The sequence below is a fragment of the Temnothorax americanus genome, unplaced genomic scaffold, assembly GCF_048541705.1.
Source record: "Temnothorax americanus isolate GAGA-0224 unplaced genomic scaffold, ASM4854170v1 Scaffold269, whole genome shotgun sequence".
Classification (NCBI taxonomy): domain Eukaryota; kingdom Metazoa; phylum Arthropoda; class Insecta; order Hymenoptera; family Formicidae; genus Temnothorax; species Temnothorax americanus.
The window spans coordinates 14,576-42,059 of NW_027509410.1; the positions used below are offsets into that span (position 1 = coordinate 14,576).

Sequence of the window (27,484 nt, forward strand, 5' to 3'; positions counted from 1 at the left end):
CTGCGCGAATATTTAGCACAGTTCAATTTAATTGCGCAAGCGAATGGCTGGGTGGAATCTTCGAGAACCGTGGCTTTAGCCTCGAGCTTAAGAGGGAAAGCGCGTGCCGTATTAGATGGGGTAACCGAATTCGAGAGCCTTCGCTATTCTGAATTAGAGGCTAGGTTAGAGTTGCGTTTTGGCGAAGCGCATATGTCTCAAACGTTTTACACCCAGTTCACTAATCGGAGACAAAAACTCGGAGAAGATCTGCCCGTTTTGGGAGCGGATTTAAAACGTTTAGCGCGTTTAGCCTATTCGGAATGCTCGGCCGAGGTGCGGGATAAGATTGCGTGCGCCCAGTTCGTTGAGGCGCTTTCTGACGGTTTCGTAAAACGAACTCTTCAGTTAGAGGGATTAACTTTCTTGAGAGCCGCCATAGAGAGGGCCATGGCAATAAAAGTCATCCAAGCGAATAGTTTTTCGCGGAAATTTTAAAGTAGAGATCTTGGAAAAAGCAGAGCTGGGAACGACATTAAATCGGCGGGGAATAAAAAAAATAGAAAGAGTTCTGCAAATTTTAAGAAGAATTCGGGTTTCAGGACGAGATTCGGGCGTGAGGAAAAGGAGTGCTGGCAGTGCGGTGCCAAAGGGCACTTTCGGTCGGAGTGCCCTTCTCTAACTACCGAAGAGAAAGGAAACTTGGAATAACCGAGCTCAGCGGGGCATGTTCGGCTCAGGGGTGCAAAGGCCCTGCGAAATTAAGTAGGATAAGTAGCGGGTTAAGTGATTTTCGTTTTCGCGGCCGAGTTAATGGCCGGATTTGCGTCTTTAGAATAGATACGGGCTCCGATGTGTCGGTACTTAGGGAAGATTTGTTAGGTTTTTTGCAATCACCCACTCCTGTAGAGAGATATTTCTTGACCTATCCAACGGGAGAAACGGTTCCTGTAAAACATAGAATGGTGGTTGAAATCGAAATAGGAAAATTTTCTTTGGATTTTCCGGTAATCATAGCGGCCATAAAAGACGAGTGTATTCTAGGAGCGGACTTTCTTTCAAAAATAGGGGTAAAAAGCGTTTTCTCTTCGGTTTTTGAGGAAACAATGTCAGAGAGTCAAGAAAACTTTTTCTGTTCCCGAATTTGTAGTTTTAATAGGGGGATTCCTTTTTTTCTTAAGGAATTCTTTGAGAAAAATTCCAAAACTCTTAACGCTTCTCAAAAGAAGCAGTTTGCTGAATTGGTGATCGAGTTTCAAGATGTCTTTTCGGAAGATGTGGTTGCAGGAAATTGCTTCGTCGTTGAGCATGTTATTAGGGTGAAAAATTCTTCTCCGATTAAACAGGCTCCTAGGCGAATTCCACTGCATATGCGAGAAGAGGTGGAAAAGATTTTAAACGAAATGAAACAACGTGGTGTCATCGAAGAATCTCATAGCGCCTGGGTTTCTCCAGCTGTTTTAGTAAAAAAGAAAGATGGAACGATTAGATTCTGTATCGATTTTAGGAAGCTCAATGCCATTACAGAAAAAGATTCTTATCCTATTCCCAGAATAGATGATCTTTTTGATCGTTTATCCGGAAATTCCTGGTTCACCACCTTAGATTTAAAAAGCGGCTATTGGCAGGTGAAGCTTCGTTCTCAGGATAGGGAGAAAACGGCTTTCTCTATAGGAAATGGCTTATGGCAGTTTACTGTAATGCTATTTGGATTATGCTCCTGCTACTTTTGAGCGATTGATGGAGCAGGTTCTTCGTGAGATATTGAATAAGATCTGTATGGTTTATTTGGATGATGTCATTATCTATAGTAAAACTTTCGAAGGAATGCTGGCAAATTTAAGGGAAGTATTTCTTCGTTTACGGGGTGCAAATTTAAAACTCAATCCAAAAAAATGTACTTTCTTAGGGAGAGAAGTAAAATACTTAGGCCATGTCGTTTCAGAAAAAGGAATCTCCACTGATTTGGAGAAAATTAAAACCGTTCAAGAGTGGCCTATTCCTCAAAATAAGAAGCAAGTGCGAAGCTTCTTGGGACTCTGCTCTTATTATAGGAAATTTGTGAAGGGATTTTCTCTTATTGCTAAGTCATTATTTTCTTTAACTAAGAATCTTAGAAAATTTGTGTGGGATGGGCGTTGTCAAGAAGCTTTTGAGAAGCTTAAACAAAATTTAATTTCTCCTCCTATTTTAGCTTTCCCAATAGAAAAAGGGGAATTTATTCTTGATACTGACGCTTCAAATCACGGCTTGGGCGTGGTACTTTCTCAGATTCAAGATGGTAGGGAGAGGTTCTTAGCTTATTATAGTCGAGTTTTGAGCAAGTCTGAAAGAAACTATTGCGTAACTCGTCGGGAGCTGTTAGCTTTGGTGGAGGCTTTGAAGACCTTCCATCACTATTTATATGGACGTGAATTCTCGGTTAGAACGAATCATATTTCGTTACGCTGGTTGATGTCTTTTAAAAATCTAGAAGGGCAGTTAGCACGTTGGATGGAACGCTTACAACAATTTAATTTCGTAGTCAAGCACCGAGCAGGAAAGGTGCATGCAAACGCTGACGCGTTGTCTAGGCGTCCATGTGCGGAAGGAAACTGCAGATATTGTGATAAAGTGGAGATGGGGGAAGAAAGTATTGTAAGGGGACATGTTAGAAGAATAATCTTCAAAGAAATTGAATCTGCGGACTGGAAAAGAATGCAATTAGAGGACCCTTTAATTGTAGGAATTTATCGTGGAAAAGAGGAGAATAGGCGACCTCTTTGTCAAGAAATAGATCAGAGAGATTCGACTGCTAAGGACTATTGGCTCCAATGGGATTCCCTGGTGATTAAAGACGGGATTTTGTGTAGGAAATAAGGGTCTCCAAATTTATGTTCCGTTGTTTTTCAAACTATAGTTTCTCGAGGAATGATTTCGCGAATTTTAGAAGAAGCTCATGATTTTTCCACAGGTGGCTATTTTGGTGTCAATAAGACCTTAGAGAAGATCCGGAAACATTTTTATTGGGCTTTCTGTAAGCAGGATGTCGAACATTGGTGTAGGACTTGTAAAGTTTGCGTTTCAAAGAGAGGGCCATCTGATAAAGGAAAGTCTTCTATGCAAATTTGCAATGTCAGGGCGCCTTTTGAAAAAATTCAAATGGATGTTCTTGGTCTCCTTCCAACTTCTTTTTCGGGAAATAAATATTTGTTGGTGGTTACGGACTGTTTCACAAAATGGGTGGAAGCTTTTCCGCTTGGAAATATTAGGGTTAAAACGATTGCGGAAGTTTTCTTGAGTCAAGTGGTTTCCAGATACGGCATTCCTTCGGAATTACATACTGACCAAGGAAAAAATTTTGAATCTCGATTATTCTTGGAACTAACTCAGTTATTGGGAATTGAAAAAACAAGAACTACTCCATTTCACCCTCAATCCAATGGTCAGGTGGAACGTCAACATCAGACGTTGTTGAATTATCTGGCAAAGTTTATTGCTGAAAATCAACGAGATTGGGATCGTTGGATTCCATTAAGGTTGTTGGCGTATAAGTCTTCTAAACATGAAACTACTGGTTTTACTCCTTTTGAATTGCATTTAGGTCGGGAGTTAAGATTACCCTTGGATCTACTTCGCGGACATCCTTCTGGTTCTGAGACTATTCCTTCGGAAAAAGAATATTTCCGTCCCTTGAAAGGAAAAATAGATCTCATTCATAACATTGTATGTCAACGTATGGAAATTAAGTCTCAAAAAGCCAAGGCACTTTATGATCGAAAAGATAGACAATTATGCTATGAGCCTGGGCAAAAAGTCTGGTTATTTAATCCTTGAAGAAAAATAGGAATAACTCCTAAGTTACAAAGTAATTGGGAAGGTCCTTTTGAAGTCGTTAAAAAAATAAATGATGTAGTTTATTGCATTCGTAGGTCTAAACGGCATAAGAACAAAGTCGTTCATTTAGATAGATTAGCTACTTTTTATGAGAGGTAATTCCTTTCGAATCATGATTTTCATCCGGAGTGCAGAGCCCCAAAAAAAATTTCAATTCATTTAATTAGTTTTTAGGTTTTTTTTTTAAGAAAAAGATATTTTTCTTTTGTTGTTACTTTTAGCTACTTCTCCGGGAAGATGGTGCCGAACAACATCAGGCGAGGATATTAGCTGAAAGGAGACCGCCTTGCCCACGGTTTTTGATCGTGGTTTTTCCATGGGACTTAGGGCAATTGCCAAGGCGGGGACTGGGGAGTTTTGCGAGACGCAGGGTCCACGAAAGCTTCTCCCTCCAGTCCGTAGACTCTCAAGAGGATAGCGCTGGTAGCAGAAGGAAAGCCGACGTTGAAGAGGTTCACACGTGAAAAGAAGCGTTTTTGGATTGAGGGAAGAAACGAAGCTCGTTAACTCGCAGCTTAGCTCGAGGTAGAGCAGGAAGCGTTTCAAGTTCCCGGAAATCTAAGAGAAAGAAACTGCTTGTAACTTTCCTCTAGTTGTCGGAACGACAACTTAAGAAGAGGGGGACAATATCCCGTTGTCAAGGAGCGCGCTTCACAGCTTTCCCCGACTTCTCTACTCAGTGTCCAGCACGGGCGTAACAATATAAATGCCGATGTCAATATAAAAGCGAAGAAAATGGTTGACGATATAGTAGATGCGTTGGATATTATAGCACCTAAGAAAAATTTTCGAATACCGAAAGTATGGGAAGGAAAGAAATGGTACTCGGACGAGTTAAGGGAAGCAGCGGCTAGGAGAGATGAAACATATGGTAAGGCGCTGTATGACGATACGGAGCAAAATTGGTTGCAGTATAAAATTGAGAGAAATGCAGTAGTAAAATTAATTAGAGAAAAGAAAAAAGAATATTATAAAAGTATGATAGATTGTAATAAGGAAAACCCTACGGTTGTGTGGAAAACGTTGAAGGAAATAGTTAGAAGAGAACCAATGGGCACTAAAAAAGTTGAGGAGGTAGATTTTGAAATTTTAGACAACATTAAGGGACAAAGGATAGCAGATAAGTTTAACATGTATTATATACAAAGTATTGATAGTGTAATAAGGTCCATAAAGGATACAGACGAAAAGATCACAGGTAATATAGAAAGTAAAGAAACTATGGAAAAGTTTGAGATGATTAGCATAGAGGAGTTAGAGAAAATTGTCATGGATCTTCCAAGGAAAAAAGGCACAGAAGAAGAAATAAGTAGTGATATATTAAAAGCATTGTTTCCGGTAATAAAAGAAAAATTTGTTGATGTTATAAATAGTTCCTTAGGAAAAGGATGTTTTCCGGACAGCTGGAAAACATCCACAATTATACCGAGCCCAAAAGTAGAGAAGGCTAAAAAGGCGAGTGAATATTGGCCTGTCAATATGCTGCCTATATATGAGAAGGTGTTAGAATTAGTAGTTAAGAAACAAATTGAAGCGTATTTGGAAAATAATGGGATTATAACAGAGCATCAGTCGGGGTTTAGAAAGAAATATTCCTGTGAAACGGCGATTCAAACAATTATAGATGAATGAAAACTAATAATTAGTGAAAGGGATATGGTGGGTGTAATTTTTATGGACCTTAAACGAGCATTTGAAACAGTAGATAGGAAAAGGTTAATAAAAAAATTGTATCAATATGGAATTAGAGGAGCGGTGCTGGAATGGTTGAAGTCATATCTAAGAAATAGAACACAGCAAGTTCGAATTAACGATCAATGGTCAAAGTTATTAGACACAGAATACGGAGTGCCGCAGGGATCAGTGTTGGGACCTCTGCTGTTTATTATATATATAAATGATATAATCAAAGTCCGACCAGAAGGAAGTAGTATAAAAATGTATGCGGATGATACAATAATATATGTAATTGGTAAAAACAGTGAGGAAATAGAAAAAAAATTAAATGCAGCCTTTTCCAAAGTGCACACACACAGCAGTAGATGAATATAAATAGGTTAAAAATGAATGCGGGGAAAACGAAATACATGATAGTTAGAAGTGGGAGAAAAGAAATGAGGGATGGTATCAGGGTCAAATGTTTAGATGGTACAGATATAGAACGTGTGGAAATAATGAAATATTTAGGTATAATTATTGATGACAAGCTGCGATTTGAAAACCATTGTGATTATATGCTTAAGAAAGTAGGGAAAAAACGAGTTTTCTAAATAGAATAGGTAATAGTATATCGCCGTATGTAAGATGTATTATATATAAGACAATTATAGCGTCTCACTTTGAGTTTTGCGCGACTCTGCTAGTCAATATGGGAGAAACACAGTTAGGGAAGTTGCAAATAGCGCAGAATAGAGCGATGCGAGTGATACTACAATGTGATAGGCGGACCAAAGTGGAACATATGCTACAAGCGTTACAATTAATGCGGTAAAACAAAGGTTGTATTATAACACCTGTATATTTATTTATAAAATTTTGAACGGCATGTTACCTGAACAGCTAAGAAATAGGTTGCAAGTAGTACAGAGTGTGAGTGGAAGACAAACACGCCAGGCGGAGGACATTGCGATACAGTTCCGTAGAACTACGAGCGCACAAAAAAGTGTGTTTTATGAGGGGGTCAAGATGTACAATGCATTGCCAACCGAAGTAAAACGCTGTGAACAAATTAAGAAGTTTAAAAGAATGTTAAAAGAACATATCGGAAATATGTAATTGATTTGTATTACAAATAGCCGAGGAGGCTAATAAAGATCAGTCATTCATTCATTCATTCAATCAATCTCTCTCTCTCTCTCTCTCTCTCTCTCTCTCTCTCTCTCTCTCTCTCTCTCTCTCTCTCTCTCTCTCTCTCCCTCCGTAAATAACGTTGTGTGTTAGTTCTCTTTGCTCCTGCTTTAAGTGAATATATTTTTTGCCGTGAGTTGCCTTCGGGCCATTTTGTTGCAGGTACTTAGCATGTTTTTACTGCTTGTTATGCACAACTATTATCTCTCTTGTGCTTGCTGCTGAATTTGGAGCATTTCTGTTGCGAGTATCATTGCATTGGTCTAACCTAACTACTGGATATTCCTGTGGAAGACGCTTATTTCGGCTGCGCATGCGCCTGTAGTTGCTGATCTATCATCTTCACGCTGCTTTCCGAGCATATGATATCGAGGAGACTGTTGGTTGGCTGCCCTGTGTCTGTCGCTGCGACATACTGTGTGATCTATGCGCAGTGCGGTTCTTGCGGATCGATGTGAACCGTCTTTTACTTAGATCTCTGATTGGCTGCCGCGTGTTATCTGAGTGACTGCCGATTGGCTGATGCATGATTTTGTGATGAGTGACGCCTATTGTATCTCATTGCGTGCTGTCTGGGTCACTGATTGGCTACAGTGTGTCGCGCCGTGCTTGCGGATCTATACAACTTTGATCTATACTACTTCGAACTAGAAATCATCTCTTGCTGCTTATACAGCTTCCCTGACTGACGGGAATGCAGCGTGCGTGCACTAGGTGCAAAAAGCCAATCGCGACCATATCGATTGAGTGTGAGTGCGGGAAGACGTTTCATCCAGGTTGTATTAAGTTTTACTCTCTTAACAGGTACGCAGAGACTTGCTGCAGATCACTGTCTGTTTCAATACCTCTTACACCTATTACACCTGAAGGGGAAAATACCGCGCGGACATTTAGTTTTGACAGTCAAAAGAACGCGCAATCTTTTGACCTTGCGGATATGGCTTTTTCTAGCGACTCCGGTACTCAATTGAACTCACAAGCCAAGACTAACGAGCTTTTGCAGAGACTGGGTGACAGATTGGGGGCTTTCATTGACAATCAACAACGGACTAATAGAGAGATAACGGATAAGCTTAACGATCTTGGGCGCATTGCTGATATGGTGCTGGAAAACAGTAAACGTATAGTTACGCTTGAGCAAACAGTCTCTGCATTGGCGCGCGGGGTTGTGGAGCTCAGGGAACTGAGGTCTGTGTGTGGTGTGTGTGTGTGTGCACCGACTGTTTCTATTGCTAATGAGCAAGTGAACAACGGGCTGGTCATCTCGGGTGTGTCTGCTGTGCTACCGGTTACACCTGTGGAGTTGGTACATAATATGTTCGCGGCCCTTAACATTAAAGATCTCATGTGTCATGTCATAAACGTGAGACCTATGGTGCGGAGGGCACTTCCGGCTGCAGACCGGGATCGTTCTTCGCGTGCGGCCGAGACGAGCTCGATTGCTGTTACATTAACTGCATGCGCTGTCTGTGATGAGGTTATGTCTAAGATGCGTACTAGGCGAGTACTCAAACAGAGTGATGTATGCGGAAACGACTCGGATCGCAAAATTTATGTAAACGAAATGCTACCCAAGGCCACGTACGATCTATTAAACTCGACTAGATGTTGCAAAGGAAAAATCCTACAAGTACGTGTGGATAAAGCGTGGAAGAATATGTGTAAGACTCTCAGACGGCAAGCCCACGATTAATATTGATTCTGAGTCGGACTTGGCCAAATTACTTTGACCGGCCCGAAATCACCACATGACACTTTCTGCTAATCGTGAAGTATCACTCGTGAAATCGTCTCAGTTTTATGTGGCGCAGTTCAATGCCAATTCCCTTAGAGGACACATTGATTTTATCAGATTGCATTTTGCTACCAACTTTTTTCATGTTATTTCGGTATCTGAAACCTGGCTGCACTCTGAAGTTTCCGATGCACTTGTGGCCTTGGATGGCTATTTCTTGATTCGTCATGATCGCGAGGGTAGGCGAGGTGGAGGCGTTGCCTGCTTCATTCACGACTCATTGAAGGCTAAGATTGTCGCTGTTTCTTCAAGAGTTGACTTTAACTCTTTTGAATATTTGATTGTTGAGATTCGTCTGCCCAGCGACGAGTCGATACTGTTCGCATCGGTCTATAGAAGACCCAAGGGCATTCTCCCACATGAACTCTTTGACACATTGACAAGTGCTTTACATATGTACAGAAATATCATAATCGGTGGTGACTTTAACTGCAACCTCTTGTCGAACAATTTTGAGGCTAACTGCTTGCGTGACCTAATGTCCAGTACTTCGAAGAACATTGTAAATACCGGAGCAACGTATCATACAGCCACGGCAGACTCATGGCTTGATGTATTGCCGTGGATTATAGCGACAAGATCCTAAAACTGACCAAATCTGATGGTCCGTTTATTGCCGGTCATGATCTGTGTTTCGAAATCGTCAATGTGCGACGATTTGAAATAAGTGCCGTAACGCCGGCTCAGACGTCGCGAGCGCGATCGAGGAGAGCGCGACGGTCAGCGAGCGCGACAACGGTCAAGCACCGGCCCTAGCAACGGTTGTTATTCGTCATTTTCTTCTTGAGTTGCCTGATCAATTTCGTTTTCGCGAGTTTCTTTGGAATCAACATAAAAAAAAGAGTGAGGTAATACTGATTGAGTGCGTGTGGCGCTGATTGTGCTGTTCACATCCCGGAGCGAGGAGACGCTTTTGGAATCATCGAGCGGAGGACGGAGTTTTGACGGAGCCGTGGCGAGGATTGACGAAGCCGGACGGGACGTTCTGATGCCCCGACTTTTCCATCCTGCCTAATCACTCCCAACTGATGTGACATGGAGACGCCCGAGAGTTCTAGCATCGTTGCTTCCGACCTCGAGAGGAGCCTCAGGTTTGATTTGCTCGATCCGATTGCTGCGGTGATTCGAGTCATTCGAGTGACGCTTATGTGGCGGTCCCGCAATTATTTACCGCGCGGCTACGTGGTCGATGTGGTGCTAAATATCCGCGCGTACGATCTCAGTTTCTTCTCATTGCGCGTATCCGTAATTGGTTGTGATTTTGTTCATTCGAATTATTAATCGCGGTATTATGTGCAATGCTAGTGCGGTAATTTTCGCCATTTTTTCGTTACGCGTTTGCGTGAAGTGTTCGACATTGCTTTATCTCTCGATACGATATCCGCGTTGTAATGTTCAATTTCGTTTACGAGTGACCCGGTATGTTCCCTATGCGTACGTGCGTTGTTACTTTTCGACATGTTTCAATGCGAGCGACTCCGGTATTTTTCATTGCGTGAAGTTCACCATATTCGAGTATTTTCATATGCGAACGAACGTGAGTTAATTATCTTTTGCGAATATTACATGTTTATCCCGGCACTGTTCACGGTAATTCGAAATTCCTAGCGTATGTTGACGAGAAGATTGTGAGAAGATCGGAAATTCGCTACAAACAAAATGTCCGCAGATTTACACGGGCAACACGATGTTGCGAGATTGCCGCGAGAGCTTTGCGATGCAATGCGTGGCAACACGATGTTGCGAGATTGCCGCGAGGGCTTTGCGATGCAATGCGTGGCAACACAATGTTGCGAGATTACCGCGAGAGCTTTGCGATCAACACGAAGTTGGTGCAATGCGTGGCAACACGACGTTGCGAGATTACCGCGAGGGCTTTGCGATCAACACGAAGTTGATGCAATGCGTGGCAACACGATGTTGCAAGATTACCGCGTAAGGTGTGGCTTTGCGATCAGCCAGGGTTATTGCGTGTGGTGTGGCTTTGCAATCAGCCGAGATCACTGCGTGGCTTTGCGATCAGCACGAGTGATGGTAGCACGATGCTGTATGCGAGTTTCGAAGGACTGTTGACTTATTTGAAAACCGCGACTATTGACTTACGCTACTCTGTTGATACCCGCGACTGTTTGAGATACACTGCTTCTGAGATTACCGCTTTCTCTTGATAAAAACCTCAACTCAACGTGATCAACTGCGCGCTAAACATCCTTGCTCTGCACACCATTCATCCTTGCGTTCTACGTTCCTGTGATCTGCGCGCCATTCATCCTTGCGTTCTACGTTTCTGTGTTCTGCGCGCTAGACATCCCTGATCTGCGCGCCATTCATCCTTGCGTTCTACGTTCCTGTGTTCTGCGCGCTAGACATCCTTGATCTGCGCGCCATTCATCCCTGCGTTCTACGTTCCTGTGATCTGCGCGCCATTCATCTTTGCGTTATACGTTCCTGTGATCTGCGCGCCATTCATCCTTGCGTTATACGTTCCTGTGATCTGCGCGTTAGACATCCTTGCTCTGCGCGCCATTCATCCTTGCGTTCTACATTCCTGTGGTCTGCGTGCTAGACATCCTTGCTCTGCGCGCCATTTATCCTTGCGTTCTACGTTCTTGTCATCCTTGCTATCTACCTTGTCAACTGTTGACATTTCTGATTTCTATTTTTACTCGGCGCAACACGAATCAGTTAACATCATACAACAATCTGATAGAGGTGATGCTCTCACTTGGTACTGAGTTCGATTCCAAACGCTCTATTAGAAGACGTAACTTCAGAGATATTGATGCTGATGAGTTCCGTGATTGTCTCAGGTCTATTATGAACAGTCCTAGGTACCTTGAGCGTGTTCAAGCCATCACCGATGCAGATGGAGGTCACTGTGTCGATGGTCTCTGTGGTGCGTTGTTGGATGCCATTACTGAAGCATTCGATGTTCATGCCCCTGCGCGTGTGATTGCGGTGAGGAGGCCACCGGCGCGGTGGCTTTCTGATGATCTCAAAACACGTCTGAACACCCGAAATAAAATGTACAAACAGGCTAAGCGATGGGACTGTTTACTAGACTACTCTGCCTACAGACACTTTAGGAATCAACTTAACGTTGATATCAAGCAGGCCAAGAGTGAATTCCACTTTAATTCGCTTGTCAGAATCACCGACTCGGCTAAACTATGAAGAGAACTCGCGCGACTGGGTCTGGTAAAGCAGACACAAGTCTTTCTACTACACTTTTTTACCCTTGATCAGCTAAATGTATATTTTGCGTCAGTCTCTAAGGCTCAGCTGCCATGCTCACGGGCAGAATGTGTCGCCGCCATGGCCCAGATTCCTCGACCAACATTACGACCGCAATTCAAATTCTCTGCTGTGCTTCCGTGCGATGTGTATAGGCTTCTGATAACTGCACCTCTACACTCGTATGCGTCAGGTTTGGATGGCATTCCGTTGTTTATTCTACGTATTGCTTGGCCAGTGATTTCTTCAATGTTTACGGCGCTGCTCAACTGATCGTTGGAGACTTCCACGTTCCCGTCAAAATGGAAGCGGGCACTAATTTGCCCACATTCGAAAATTCGAAACCCACAGTCTCCGTCTGACACGAGACCAATATCAAATTTGCCTGAACTGTCAAAGATTTTCGAGAAAATTGTTGCCCTGCAGATCACACAGTATTTAGACGAATTCGATCTGTTAAATCCCAGACAGTCTGCTTACCGTTTGGGTCACAACACTCAGTCTGCTCTCCTAAGGGTCTGTGACGATATCAGGTGCGCGATTGATAATGGACATATAACCATAATGATACTCTTCGATTTCAGCAAGGCATTCGACACTGTCCCACATCCTCTGCTTTATTTAAAACTGAAAGAAGTTGAGTTCTCTGACGAGGCTATAATGTGGTTCTTTTCTTACCTTACTGGCCGATCTCAGGCTGTGGTGGATGATGTTGGAAACATGTCAGAGTAGCTGTTCACATCATCTGGAGTACCACAGGGCTCAGTACTCAGTCCTCCGTTGTTTTCTTTATATATCAACGATATAGCGCGTGCTTTGCTATACACCTGTCATATGCTTTTTGCTGATGACGTTCAGGCTTATCTCTCATGTCCACCGGCCGACATAAATCGTGGTCTCGAATTGTTTACTAGGGATGCAAGGGCCATTTTTGCCTATGCTAGTGTAAACGGTCTAAAGCTCAATCCGAACAAATTTAAAATCATTATATTTGGTAGTCGAGCTCACATTGGGACCATCGATCTAAATCTCTTACAGCCTGTGGTGGTAGACAACACGCCAATATCTTTTGTGAGTGAAGTCAGGAACCTTGGTGTCATCCTTACGTCAGATCTTTCCTGGAAGAAGCATGTCATCCACGTCTCTCAAAAGGTCCATCACGCACTGTATAGTCTCAAATTCAACAAAAATTCTCTCTCGATTGCGCTTAAGATAAAACTAGTTGTTACCCTAATATTGCCTCACATTGATTATTGCTGTCTAGTTTATCATAGCATGACCGACGAGTTAAATATTAAATTACAGAGACTAGTAAATTGCAGTATTCGATTCATATATAATCTCAGGCGTGATGAGCACATAACACCGTACAGGGATGGCTAAATTGGGATGGCTTTGTGTCGAAAACAGGAGACTCTACTTCATGGGCTGCCAGATGTATCGGATCCTCCATATGCGATTACCTTTTTACCTTCGTGAGCTTTTCACCGTACCTGACCCACTGCTGAGGAGATCCGAGCGTCTGGCCGCCTCTACTAAGGCCTTCCACATTCCTGCCCTTAAAACAGTAACATACAAGAACTCATTTCATATCTCCGCAATTTATTTCTGGCACTCGCTCCCTGACAGCATAACATCTGCATCGTCGTTAGTATCATTTAAAAGTCTTCTTCGATCATTTCTGCTGACATCTGAATCTGACTGAACGTATCTACTTGCTGTTCTCTTTTTATCTTTATATCGAGGTCAGTCTAGATGTTAAGTAGTCAGTTGGTGGACTGACTCTAAGTACGTTAGCTGTAAGTAGTTTACTGTTATAGTGCGTTAGTTATATAAGTGCGTTAGTCTTAAGTTGTTTATTTGTACAGTTCTACACATTTTGGTTGCTTTATATCGTATTGGGAACGTGGACTGACTCTAAGTACGTTAGCTGTAAGTAGTTTACTGTTATAGTGCGTTAGTTATATATAAGTGCGTTAGTCTTAAGTTGTTTATTTGTACAGTTCTACACATTTTGGTTGCTTTATATCGTATTGGGAAATGTTATCTCGATCGATTTATTAATTTCATGTATGTTATACCGTGTTGAGCAAATCTTATGTTACTTTGGCTTCCTACGTTATAAGCTCGTGGCGGTCTAATTCAATATTAAGTGAGAGCACTTGTATCTCATCTTGTTATATCTTTATTGTTGTATCTGCAATAATTCTGTAAAAGGTATATTACTTTTTGCCCTTTAGCCTTCGCTTGGGCATAATAAACCTCATCTATCTATCTATCTCTCTCTCCCGCTCGGGAAAATTTCGTAACCAATTTTCAAAAAAATACCAATTTCCAAAAAGATCGGTAACGAAAAACTATACAGTTTATAGCACTCCCCAGGAAATTCTACCCCTACTTCATATATAATCTTTTGCGATTTGGTCAATTAATTCCCGAAAAAGTTGAAAAATTTCTGATACCGGCTTCCAAAAAAATCGGTAACGACATGCCCCGCCGGGCTTCGCCCCGGAGAACATGTGTATTAAGACACGTAAATAGTCTCTCTCTCTCTCTCTCTCTCTCTCTCTCTCTCTCTCTCTCTCTCTCTCTCTCTCTCTCTCTCTCTCTCTCTCTCTCTCTCTCACGTCTCTTTCGTGTGAAAATGACGTGTTATAGTGACGAGTCAATTAACTGTCTCTGCCGATATTAGCAGAATGAACGAGGAATACGCCGAGTATCGATGCTCGGCATGTAAGAAGGCGATTAAGAGCAGAGCCGTTAAATGTAAAATTTGCCCAAAGCTTTTTTACCATCCGGGATGTGTAAATAAGCATAAAATTATCGATAGAAACCAAGAGTACGTGCCGTGTAAAGGCCCATTTGAGGAATTCGTAATTGATAGTGAGAAGGTGCCGGCGGCAGGGAGAGACAGGACATCATCTACAGGATCTACAGGATCTACAGGATCTACAGGATCTACAGGAGCGTTCACAACATCGAGCAGTGGAAGTAAAGGATCAAGCATGGATATAAAAGTAGACTGGATTATAAGAACTGTCAAAGAAATAAAAGATGAAACGCTGCGTAAAAATGAAATTAAAATAATGATTAAGGAGGTAGTTCATGAAGAATTAAGTAATGTTAAACAAGAGCTGGAAAACTTGAAGAAAATAATACAGGGAATAGAGTATGGATCGAAGGCAGAAACGCAAAGAAGCTACAGTGAAGCGGTTAAAGAAAAGAAGAAAGAAAGTCTTATAATTGTTAAGCCGAAAGTGCAACAGGAGAGTGAAGACACGAAAAAAGTGATTAAGAAAAAGGTAGATATAAAGAATATGGCAATGGGAATAACGAAATTAAAAAAAGGAAGCAAAGGAGTAGTAATCATGGGATGTGAAACTGGAGAGGAGGTAAAAAAGCTGAAAGAGAGAGTTCAGGCTAAACTGGGAGAGAATTATAAAGTAACGGAGTCATCTAAGTCAAAACCAAAGGTGAAAGTTATTAATATAAATATAGAAGAGATGAACTTAGATGATAATAAACTTATAAGTACGATAAAGAAGCAAAATAAAATAGATACAGTAAATATGCGAATTGTGAAGAGAATGGTCAAAGTAAAGAATGATCAAAGAAGAGGAAATGAAGAAGGATCAATAATAGTGGAAGTAGATGAAGAAACACATGAGATGATATTGCAGAAAGCAAAACTAAATGTAGGATGGAAAAAGTGTCCTGCATTTGATCACATCAGTGTCAAAAGATGTTTCAAGTGCTGGGGATATTTTCATATCGCAAAAAATTGTAAGAGAGAAGAAACATGCTACAAATGCGCGGGGAATCATAACTCGCGTGTTTGTACAGCGACGGAGAAAAAGTGTGTGAACTGTATGTTCAAAAATCGAACATACAATTTGAATATAAATGACGACCATGAAGCTATTAGCCGGGAATGTCCGACCTTTATAAGGGCGTTACAGGAAGAGAAGAGGAGAGCAGGCTGGGAAGAGGAATAGCAACGACAGAAGAAAGAAGAAATTTTACTGTATACAAATGCGCAGAGCTTGACAGCGCATAAGGATGAGATTCAACATCGGATTATGAAGAAAATATATCCTGCGTTCTTAGCATTTTCGGAGACCAGATTGACCGAGGATATTGAAGACAGTGAAGTGAACGTTTCTGGTTATAGTATAACTAGATGTAATGCTGAGAATAGAAATACTGGAGGCGTTGTTCTATATGTAAGGAATGATATTGTTTACGAGACAGTGTTAGTAAGAAAATTAGAATCGAATTGTTGGTGTGTCGCGGTAGAAGTAAAAGATAAATTATATAAAGGAGTGATAGTGGTAATATATCACTCACCTTGCGCATCGCACGGGGATTTTATAAAATTTTTCGAGGATATAGTAGAGGAGTTAATAATAAAGGGGAATGCATGGTAATAGGAGATTTTAATATAGATTTTAGGACGGACTCGTTTTATGCGAAGAAACTGCAAACGACAATGTTAAGTCTGGGTATGAAGCAGTATGTAAATGAACCGACGAGAATCACGAAAGACAGTCAAACAATTATAGATCTAATCTTTGCTAATAATAATAAAACAGTGCAAGTAATTCATGAACCTAAAATTACGGACCATGCGTGGCTGGAAGTTGAGTTGAGTGTGAATAAAAGTGAAAGTAAATATAGAGAATTTAGCGCTAGGAATTACAAAGAGTTTGATGAAGAAGAATTTGTTAGGTTAGTAAAAAATAAATTACAGGAAAGTCAGGGTTGGCAGTGTGTATGTATGGGTGTGAGTGAGAGCGCAGAAACATTTGTCAATAGTATAGTAGACGCGTTAGATATAATGGCACCGAAGAGAAAATCTAGAATTCCGAAAGTGTGGGAAGGGAAAAAATGGTTCTCAGATGAAATAAGAGAAGCTGCGGATAAGAGGGATGAGGCATTTAGGCAAGCAATGTATGCCAATACAGAACAAAGCTGGTTGCAATTTAAAGTTAATAGAAATGCAGTAGTAAAATTAATTAGGATGAAAAAGAAAGAATATTATGAAAATATAATAGATTTTAATAAGGAAAATCCTACGACTATGTGGAAAACTTTAAAAGAAATTATTAGAGGCAAGCCAGTATATGCAAAAGAAATAGAAGATATAGATTTTGAAATATTAAATAACATAGATTATAGTACAACAAGGTGCAATATAGCGGATAAATTTAACTTATATTATATACAGAGTATTAATAGTATAATAAAATCTATAATCGAGGATAAGCCTACAGGCGCAGGTAAAAGAATTATTTATGCTATAGAAAATATGGAAACTATGGAAAATTTTGAGAATATCACGATAGAACAGCTAGAGAAAATTGTTAAGGGACTGCCACAAAAGAAAGGTACGTGTTCGAGATTCCCTTAACGTTGCGCCGTCCGATCAGATGGCAGCATCGATCGGGTAACGACGCTCGATCACCGCGGCAGCTTGCGCCCGCACGGGCGCGCTCATCGCCACCGTCTTCCTCGCGATCGACGCAATTGTGAAAATGGCCGCGCGGTGACTAGACGCATAACGTGTGCTCTGTACGGTTCGTTCATTGACTTCGGTTAATCGTGCACATCGCAGTGCTCACGCTGTTGTAGATCGCATCATAAACTGTGAAATAGGCCGCTCATCAACTCTGGTGCCTCAACACGACGACTCAGGCTCACATGTGCGCGAGTGCCGACCGCCACGTGTCTCACCGGCTCACGGGCGACTCACCACACGAGGAGGGCAATTGATATAATTGTCGCTCGCCTGCAACGATCATACAAAGACTTCTCTTTTATACACAGCTCATCGATTCTCAGGTCAGACTGTAACAATCTCGATACATTAAAGACGGCTCAGACTGTGGTCTGAGTTACACAAAATAAAGTGCATATTCGAGTTAACACTTTCCACGCGCGTCCTTCTCATCCCGCTTCCATCGCCGGGATTAATCAGCGATTTCGCGAACAGTACGGAAGAGGGAATAACTAGCGATATATTAAAAGCAACGTTTTGCGTAATAAAAGAGGAATTTGTTGATATAATAAATAACTCTCTGAGAGATGGTTGCTGTCCAGAAAGTTGGAAAACGTCTACAATAATACCGATTCCAAAAGTAGATAACGCCAAGAAGGCGAGTGAATTTAGGCCTATTAATGTGTTACCTATATTTGAGAAAGTGCTAGAATTAGTACAGTAGTAAAAGAGCAAATTGAATTATATTTAGAAAATAATAGTATTATATAACTGAACATCAATCGGGCTTTAGAAAACACTATTCATGTGAAACAGCGATACAAACTGTTATAGACGAATGGAAACTGATAGTTAGTGAAAGGAGAATGGTGGGGGTAATTTTCATGGATCTGAAGCGAGCGTTTGAAACAGTAGATAGGGAAAGATTACTAGGAAAATTATATCAATATGGAATCAGAGGTAAGGTTCTTGAATGGTTTAATTCATATCTAACGAATAGAACTCAGAAGGTGAGATTTAATAATAAATGGTCAAAATTAATGGCAACGGAATATGGAGTTCCACAGGGATATGTATTGGGACTTTTGTTATTTATACTTTACATAAATGATATAATCAAAGTCTGTCCAGAAGAGTGTAAGATAAAAATGTTTGCCGATGATACTTTAATATATGTAGAGGGAGAAAGTAGCGCAGAACTAGAAAGGAAAATGAATTCGATGTTTGTTATAGTAGAGAGAGAGAGAGAGAGAGAGAGAGAGAGAGAGAGAAAAGTGGATGAATATAAATAAGTTAAAAATAAATGCAGGGAAAACGAAATATATGATAATTAGAAGTGTAAGAAAAGAGCTAACAATAAGAGGTAATATTATGTTGACATGCTTAGATGGAACTGAGATAGAGCGTGTCGAAATGATGAAATACCTAGGTATAATGATTGACGATAGGCTTAGATTTAGAGATCACTGTGATTATATGCTAAAGAAAATAGGAAAAAAAAACAAGTTTTCTTAATAGAATAGGTAGTTATATATCGGCTTATACCAGATGGACGATATATAAGACAATCATAGCTCCTCATTTTGAGTATTGTGCAACGTTATTAATTGACATGAGTGAAACGGAGCTAACCAAGCTGCAAAAAGCGCAAAATCGAGCTATGAGAGTCATACTGCAATGCAATAGATATACCAAAGTGGAGCATATGCTGCAAGCGCTGCAGTTTATGTCCATAAGACAGAGGCTATATTATAATGTGTGTACATTTATTTTTAAAGCGGTGAACAACATGCTACCGGAACAATTAAAAGACCGTCTAGAATTAGTGGGAAAGAACACTGATAGGCAAACCAGACAAACCGGCGATATAGCAATAGTGTTTCGTAGGACGAGAAATGCGCAAAAAAGTATTTTCTATGAAGGAGTAAAAATGTATAACGCACTGCCAGCCGAAATTAAAAAATGCGAAGAACTAAAAATGTTCAAACGTGTGCTAAAAGAGTACGTTCTGTTGTATGTATAAATATGTAGTATGTAAAAATAGCTGAGAAAGCTAATAAAGGTCATTCATTCATTCTCTTTCTACGGCGGGGACTAATAGGGATGCGCAAAATACCACAGCTTTCTACTTGGGTGAGGAAACATACAATGACTCCAAGTACTATCTAGGTAACATCGAGCCCTGGGAAGTGCTCAAGGCGATCACACGAATCAAGTCGGATGCAGTCGGTGCGGATGGACTGTCAATGAAACTTCTCTCAAGAGCTTTGCCATGTATTCTTTCAACGGTCACACATATATTTAACTTCAGTCTAACTTATGGAGCCTATCCTATCTTATGGAAAAGTGCCATAATACAGCCCTTACCAAAGGTCAAAAGTCCATCGCAATTAAAGGATTACAGGCCAATCTCCATTTTGTGTACCGTTTCCAAGGCTTTCGAACACATTGTGGCCGAACAAATTAAGGCCTATCTGGACGACCATGATTTGCTGGATCCTCATCAAGCAGCCTACAGAAAAGACCACTCTACGCAAACCGCGCTGATTAGAATTTTTGAAGACGTGAAACAGGCCGCTGACGCTAGGAAAGTCACCTTTGCAATCTTCTTTGATTTTTCCTAAGCTTTCGACAACGTAAATCATTATTTATTGATTAAAAAACTAAGAAACCTTGGCATTTATGATCGGCACTGCGCTGGATGTGCTCCTATCTCTACGATCGAAGGCAGGTGGTTCGCGACCCCGTCTCGCGTGCGACGTCGACAGAGAGGACAACGATTACTGGAGTCCCCCAAGGCTCTGTACTTGGACCTTTATTGTTTATTTTATATCTGTGTGGTTTTGGCAAAGTTTTGAGATACTGTAAATACAATTTCTACGCTGACGACCTGTGCATTTACTTGCATACGGAATTGAAGTACCTGGCTGAGGCCGTGCAAAAAGTGAATCAGGACATTTCCAATATAGTAGCCTGGGCGACGGAAAATAGGCTATCTCTAAATCCAAGTAAGACCACGGCAATGATCATGGGCACAGTCCGTTATCTTAATGGTCTCCCATTAGATGATCTGCCTCATATCGTTGTGGACGACACCATAATACCGTATGTAGAGTCGGTATTATACCTGGGGCTCACCATCTCAAATACACTCTCTTGGAAAAAACAGGTATCAAAAACTGTTTCCAGAGTGAACGCAGCAGTACACCAGCTTAAGTTGTGCAAGCATCTTATGCCGCCTCTGTTACGTGCAAGGTTAGTTTGCACCTTGATCTTGCCTCTTTTTGATTACTGTTGCGCAACTTTCACTGACATTACAAGAGAACACAATACGCGCTTGCAACGAGCCTTAAATACTTGTGTTAGATTTGTTTGTCAGGCTAAACGGGACGAACATATCACGCCTTATTTTGAGGAGCTCAAGTGGCTAAAGGTACACCAGAGACGACTATATTTTGTCGGTAACTTAACATACTCCATTCTTCATTCTAAGAAACCCACATCATTGTACCAAGCTTTTACCTACAAGGGCGACAAGGCAGTACGCAATACAAGATCTCACCCGAAGTCGTTGTCCTTTCCTCAATGTAGGACGGAACTATATAAAAAATTGTTTATTAGTTTCGCGGCCGAACTATGGAACAGTTTACCACTAGACCTGCTTAATGCCTCCACGAAGGGGATTTTCAAGTGCGACTTATTTAAATATCTACTTAACACACAGCCACAAGTTCAGTAATAACGATTCTTCTATTTTGTTATTTTTTTCCCTCTTCTTCTCTATTTTTTTTCTAGTTATAGATATACTTATTTTTTGTTATTGTTGTTACTTTTGTCATTTTGTATTCTATTTCTTTTGTATATGCGCTTGAGGGGAAAAATCCCGGAGCGCCTAATAAATAGCGATTCATCATCATCATCATCATCATTTCTATCTCTCTGTCTCTCTGTCTCTCTGTCTCTCTGTCTCTCTGTCTCTCTGTCTCTCTGTCTCTCTGTCTCTCTGTCTCTCTGTCTCTCTGTCTCTCTGTCTCTCTGTCTCTCTGTCTCTCTGTCTCTCTGTCTCTCTGTCTCTCTGTCTCTCTGTCTCTCTGTCTCTCTGTCTCTCTGTCTCTCTGTCTCTCTGTCTCTCTGTCTCTCTGTCTCTCTGTCTCTCTGTCTCTCTGTCTCTCTGTCTCTTTGTCGCTCTGTCTCTCTGTCGCTCTGTCTCTCTGTCTCTCTGTCTCTCTGTCTCTCTGTCTCTCTCTCTCTCTCTCTCTCTCTCTCTCTCTCTCTCTCTCTCTCTCTCTCTCTCTCTCTCTCTCTCTCTCTCTCTCTCTCTCTTTTAGCAGAAGCAGACGTGTGAAACATCGCTCCGTAAAAGTGTTAATTTTTGGGTGGTTTAGAAGTGAGGGAGAATGTTAAAAAGTTGTGTAACGAATATCTTCATAGACCGGGGATAGCCATGAGTGTTATCTAGCCGGAATATGTTGATACATAGACACGAAAACTGCATTTTGTACAGAGGTCATCGAAGCCTCGTACGACAGGTAGACATCGGCGACAAACACAAAACGCTGACGTGTGAAAGTGACGTGTTAAAGTGACGAGTCAATTAACTGTCTCTGCCGATATTAGCAGAATGAACGAGGAATACGCCGAGTATCGATGCTTGGCATGTAAGAAGGCGATAAAAACGGAGGTGATAGCATGCAAGTCCTGTACTAAGCTTTATTACCATCCAGGGTGTGTATCTAAGCACAAAATTTATGATAGAAACCGCGATTTGGTGTCGTGTCCTGGCCCATTCGAGAAGTTAATTATTAGTGATGGTGATAAAGTAGCTGATATAAATAAAGCAGTGGCAGCAGCAGGAAGAGCAACGGCACCTGCAAAAATGAGTCCGGCGCCAAGCAGCGGGAATAAAGTAGCAGCCGCGAGTGGAACAGAAGATATTGATAGAAAAATAGATTGGCTTGTAAAAACAGTGAAAGAATTAAAAGATGAGGCAGCATGTAAAAAGGACATCAAGTCAATGATAAAAGAAATAGTCCGTGAGGAGATGGAAGGCATTAAACAGGCATTAATAGAAAAATTGAGAAAAATGTTGACGCAAGGGGCATATGGACCGTCAAGTGGAGCAACAAGAAAATATAGCGATGTGATTAAAGAAAGGAAGGAAGAAAATATCTTGATTATAAAACCAAAAGTACAACAAGAGAGTGAAATTACGAAGAAAACAATTAAAGATAAAATTGATATAACCAAGATGGAAATAGGAATTACCAAATTAAGAAAGGGAAGTAAAGGGACAGTGATCTTAAGATGTGAGACAGAAGAAAAGAAGGATAAGCTAAAGATGACGGTACAAGCGGCAATGGGCGAGAAGGTCAAGGTCTCTGAGCCACAGAAGAGGAAACCAAAGATTAAAATAATTAATGTTGGTGGAAAAAAAATGAAAATGGAGGATGATAAACTGATAGATACATTCAAGAAGCAGAATAGAATTGGCGAAGAATCCTGTATGCACCTAGTGAAGAAAATATTAAGAGGAAAAAATAAGGATACTGAGCAAGGATCCGTAATAATTGAAGTGGATGAAAGCACTCATAATTCACTAATAAACAGAGGAAAAATAAATTTAGGATGGCGAAAGTGTCCTATATTTAATTATATTAGTGTTAGAAGATGTTTTAAATGCTGGAGCTATTACCATATTGCCAAGAATTGCACGAGACAGAAAACATGCTATAAATATGCAGGAAAACATAAGGCGAATGAATGTACGACGGCGAAGAAGAGGTGTGTAAACTGTACCTATAAGAATCAGACGTACAACTTGAAGATAAATGTTGAACACGAAGCGCTGGATTCGGAATGTCCGACATTTAAGAAAGTATTGGAGGAAGAGAAGAAAAGAGCCGGCTGGGAAGATGCAAAATAGCAACTACAGGGAGAAGCGGAATTACTCTGGTATACAAATGCGCAAAGCTTCTTGTCGCATAAGGATGAAATTCAACATCAGATTATGAAGAGGGTGAATCCTGCGATTCTAGCGTTATCGGAGACTAGATTGACTGTAGAAATTGAGGATAGTGAGGTCAATGTACCGGGGTATAGTATAGTTAGATGTGATGCTGAAAATAGAAACACAGGAGGAGTACTGTTATATTGTTGCGCTCGACCGCGCGTTCGCAGCACACACTTACACGCACTCACTCGCGAACGCGGCGCGCAATCCCGTTACCGGGAATAAACACTCACAAATAGAAAGGAACTCGTTTAATGCAGTAATGTAATAGAACAATGGCTCATGAACACGTCTGAATGGTTCGAAGGCCCGGCGGAGAATCTGACAGACGGCAGAAGTAAACAAACAAAATGCAACAGCTGGTCGTCAAGGCTCGACGTCACGCAGCGCTTCGCGACTGCTTCTCGGGCTTCTACCGGGCGTCTCGGCACGGGCGCAACACTGCCCCCCCTCTTCCTAGATTGTCGCCCCGACAATCAAAGGGGAGCAGCGCCCAGACGAGTACAGCTTCTTGCCGCCACGACCTTCTCCTCACAATCGACCTCTAGGAAGAGCTGGCCAGACTCCCCCAAGCCGTCTTCAGAAGGGCCGTCCGCACTGTCTCGCCCTCGAGTCTTTTGGTGCTCCGAAATGTCGTCCTCTTTTTCGACCGCTGCTCTTCCGCGAAATCTTCGGACAAGGGGGGGGGAAATTTCCCGTGGACCCTGCGCCCCGCAGGGCTCCCCAGGTCCCCGCCTGGCATTCGCCCTATGGCCCACGGAAAAAACCACGGGTCAAAAACCGTGGGCAGGCGGTCCACTTCGGATTGGGAGTTCTGGCTGTCGATCTGCCATACGTGGAGACTCCTATCGATATCACCAACACATGCCGTCGATTTCCTCTAAAACAAAAAGTCATACGACGCATAGAAACAAAGAACAACATCGCTGTAAAAAGTTAAAAAAAATCAAACACATTTTACATTTTATTTAAAATTAAGCCCACCCCACCAAGCTTAACTAAACCGCGCCTCCCTCGTTGGGGCATTCCGATCAAAAATGCCCAGTTTTACCGCAAGTCCAACACTCCCCCCGGGCACCGCCAGGATTTTTATTAAATATTTTTTCATTTTTTTTAGAATCATCCCCCTGAAGAGTTTTCAGCGCCTTGGCCCTTTCAACGGCCACATTCAGAGAAGTTATTCCCTCCATCTGAAGCGCTCGCCGAATGAAATGATCGGAAACGGCCGTAACGAATTGCGCGCACGCGATTTTGTCACGAAGCTCATATAGGCACTCGGGGTACGCCAGGCGTGAAAGTTTGTCAATTTCGGATCCGAGTGTCGCCAAATCCTCCCCGAATTTTTGTTTACGGTTCGTAAACGCGACGTAACAGTTCTGTGATTGTCGTCCCTCCCCGAAACGCAACTCAAGTTTTGTTTTAAGTTCCGCGAAATCTAACCGCTCGACATCCTGAACCGTTTCCAAGACCGAGCGTGCCTTTCCCCTCAGGCTCGAAGCCAACGCGATCGTTTTTGTGGCGTCATCCCAATGGTTCGCACGCGCGATCAAACTCAATTGCGAGAAATATTCTTGTAACGGGGTTGTTCCGTCGTACGTGTCGGGTTTCAGTTTATACCCCAGGTCGGCACTCGCGACCGCGACACTATCACTCGCGTGTATTCGCGTTCCCACGCCGCTCGAGATCGCGATACTTCCGCGTGTGACTTGCGCTCCCGCGCCGCTCGCGATTCGCATCCCCGAGTCCCCAGATACTCTATTATTAAAATGACTTAGCTGTGCGCCGGAGTTCATCCCTCGAAGAAGACGGAGCTCCTCCTCCTGCCGGCGGAACGTCTCGGCGTACTCCCTCTCTCTCCGCGCCTGTTCCTCGCGCAGGAGCCGGACCTCTCGAATCACCGCTTGGAGGGTCACCACCTCCGACGTCATCTCCGCAGCATCCGACTGTGGAGTCGCTACTCGGAGTCGTTTCCTTGCAGCCATGAGGAAATCGTAGCTCGTCGCTCGTCGCTCGTCTAGTCCTCGCTCGTCCGATCGATCCGTTCGATCCCGGACGAGCCCCCAAAATGTTGCGCTCGACCGCGCGTTCGCAGCACACACTTACACGCACTCACTCGCGAACGCGGCGCGCAATCCCGTTACCGGGAATAAACACTCACAAATAGAAAGGAACTTGTTTAATGCAGTAATGTAATAGAACAATGGCTCATGAACACGTCTGAATGGTTCGAAGGCCCGGCGGAGAATCTGACAGACGGCAGAAGTAAACAAACAAAACGCAACAGCTGGTCGTCAAGGCTCGACGTCACGCAGCGCTTCGCGACTGCTTCTCGGGCTTCTACCGGGCGTCTCGGCACGGGCGCAACAATATATATATATATATATATATATATATATATATATATATATATATATATATAATTTATATATATATATTATATATATATATATATATATAATATATATATATATATATATATATATATATATATATATATATATATATGTTAGAGATGATATTAAATTTAAAATATTTGATAACAAAAAGATAGTGTCAAATTGTTGGTGCGTGGTGATAGAAATAAGAGAGAATTTATATAAAGGTATGATAGCAGTAGTGTATCATTCGCCAAGTGAAGGATGGAAAACATCCACGATAATACCGATACCAAAGGTAAACAAACCAAAAAAAGCGAGCGAGTATAGACCGATCAATATGTTACCGATATATGAAAAAGTATTAGAGTTAGTTGTAAAAAAACAATTGGAAAAATTTCTAGAAGACAATGAAATAATAACCGAATACCAATCGGGATTTAGGAAACAGCAGTCGTGTGAGACAGCAATTCAAAGTTTTATCGAGGAATGGAAGTTGATAATTGAGAAGAAAAAAATGGTGGGGGTGTTATTCCTGGATCTTAGGAGAGCGTTTAAGACAATAGATAGGGTAAGATTAGTGGAAAAATTATATCAGTATGGAATAAGAGGAGTGGTACTGGAATGGATAATATCGTATTTAAGTAATAGAAAGCAACAAGTTATATTCAATGATATATGTTCTAAAATAATTGAGACAGTATATGGCGTGCCACAGGGATCAGTATTAGGACCTCTATTGTTTATTTTATATATAAATGATATAGTTAAAGTCTGTCCGGAGGGAAGTATATTTAGATTATTTGCAGATGACACGACCGCAAGTGTAACAGGAGAAAGTTGTGAGGAATTAGAAATAAAACTAAATATGGTGCTCGGTATACTTGAAGAATGGATGAATGTGAATATGTTAAAAATGAATGCAGATAAGACCAAATATATGATAGTTAGAAGTATAAGGAAAGAAATAAAAACAGACATAATAGTACAAAGTTTGGATGGAACTATAATTGAGCGAGTCGAGATAGCGAAACATCTGGGTGTAATGATCGATAGTAAACTCCGTTGGGAGAATCACTGTGATTATATGTTAAAGAAAATAGGGAAAAAAGTGAATTTTCGGAATAGAATAGGAAATGATATATCGGCGTACACTAGATGTACTGTGTATAAGTCTATCATAGCGCCTCACTTTGAATATTTCGCAACGATGTTAATAGGCATGGGTGAGACGCAACTGAATCGACTGCAAGTGGCACAAAACCGTGCCATGAGAGTCATACTGCAATGTTCGCGATATACAAAAGTAGAATTGATGCTGCAAACCCTTAAGTTTATGAATGTAAGACAGAGGCTAATGTACAATGTATGTATTTTTATTTTTAAGATATTAAGAGGCATAATGCCAAAACATTTAAGTAATAGGATAGAAATAGTAGGAGATGTGAGTGGACGGCAAACGAGGCAGACTGAGAATATTAGAATTCAATATCGCAGGACGAGAAGCGCACAGAAAAATATATTTTATGAAGGTTTAAACATGTATAACGCTCTGCCGATAAAAATTAAGCAATGCGAAAGAATTGAACCTTCCAAACGTAGGTTAAGAGAATATATTGTACCTCATGTAGAGGAATTAATTTAACGATATTTTATGTAAAAAATAGCCGAGAGGTAAAGGCTAAAATCTAATAAAGCTAAATCCAAATCTCTATCTCCTCCATATCGCTCTCTCTCTTCTCTAATCTATCCTCTCTCTTGGAGTATCGACAGTGTGATTTTCTCCATGCATTAAGTGATAATTGTTGCTTGCGAAGTGCACTTTGGGATGTTCTGTTGCACGGTTGTATACGCAAGTCTAATTGCTTGTC

The 27,484-nt window shown here is 41.5% G+C and overlaps 1 protein-coding gene across 1 annotated transcript; it reads left to right on the plus strand.

Moving 5' to 3' along the window:
* The first annotated feature begins 14,202 nt into the window (after positions 1 to 14,202).
* Positions 14,203 to 15,728, plus strand: LOC143899366 (uncharacterized). The gene has a single exon (XM_077409609.1). The coding sequence runs from the start codon at positions 14,428 to 14,430 to the stop codon at positions 15,724 to 15,726; it is 1,299 nt and encodes a 432-aa protein (XP_077265735.1). The 5' UTR covers positions 14,203 to 14,427; the 3' UTR covers positions 15,727 to 15,728.
* Positions 15,729 to 27,484: the final 11,756 nt, after the last annotated feature.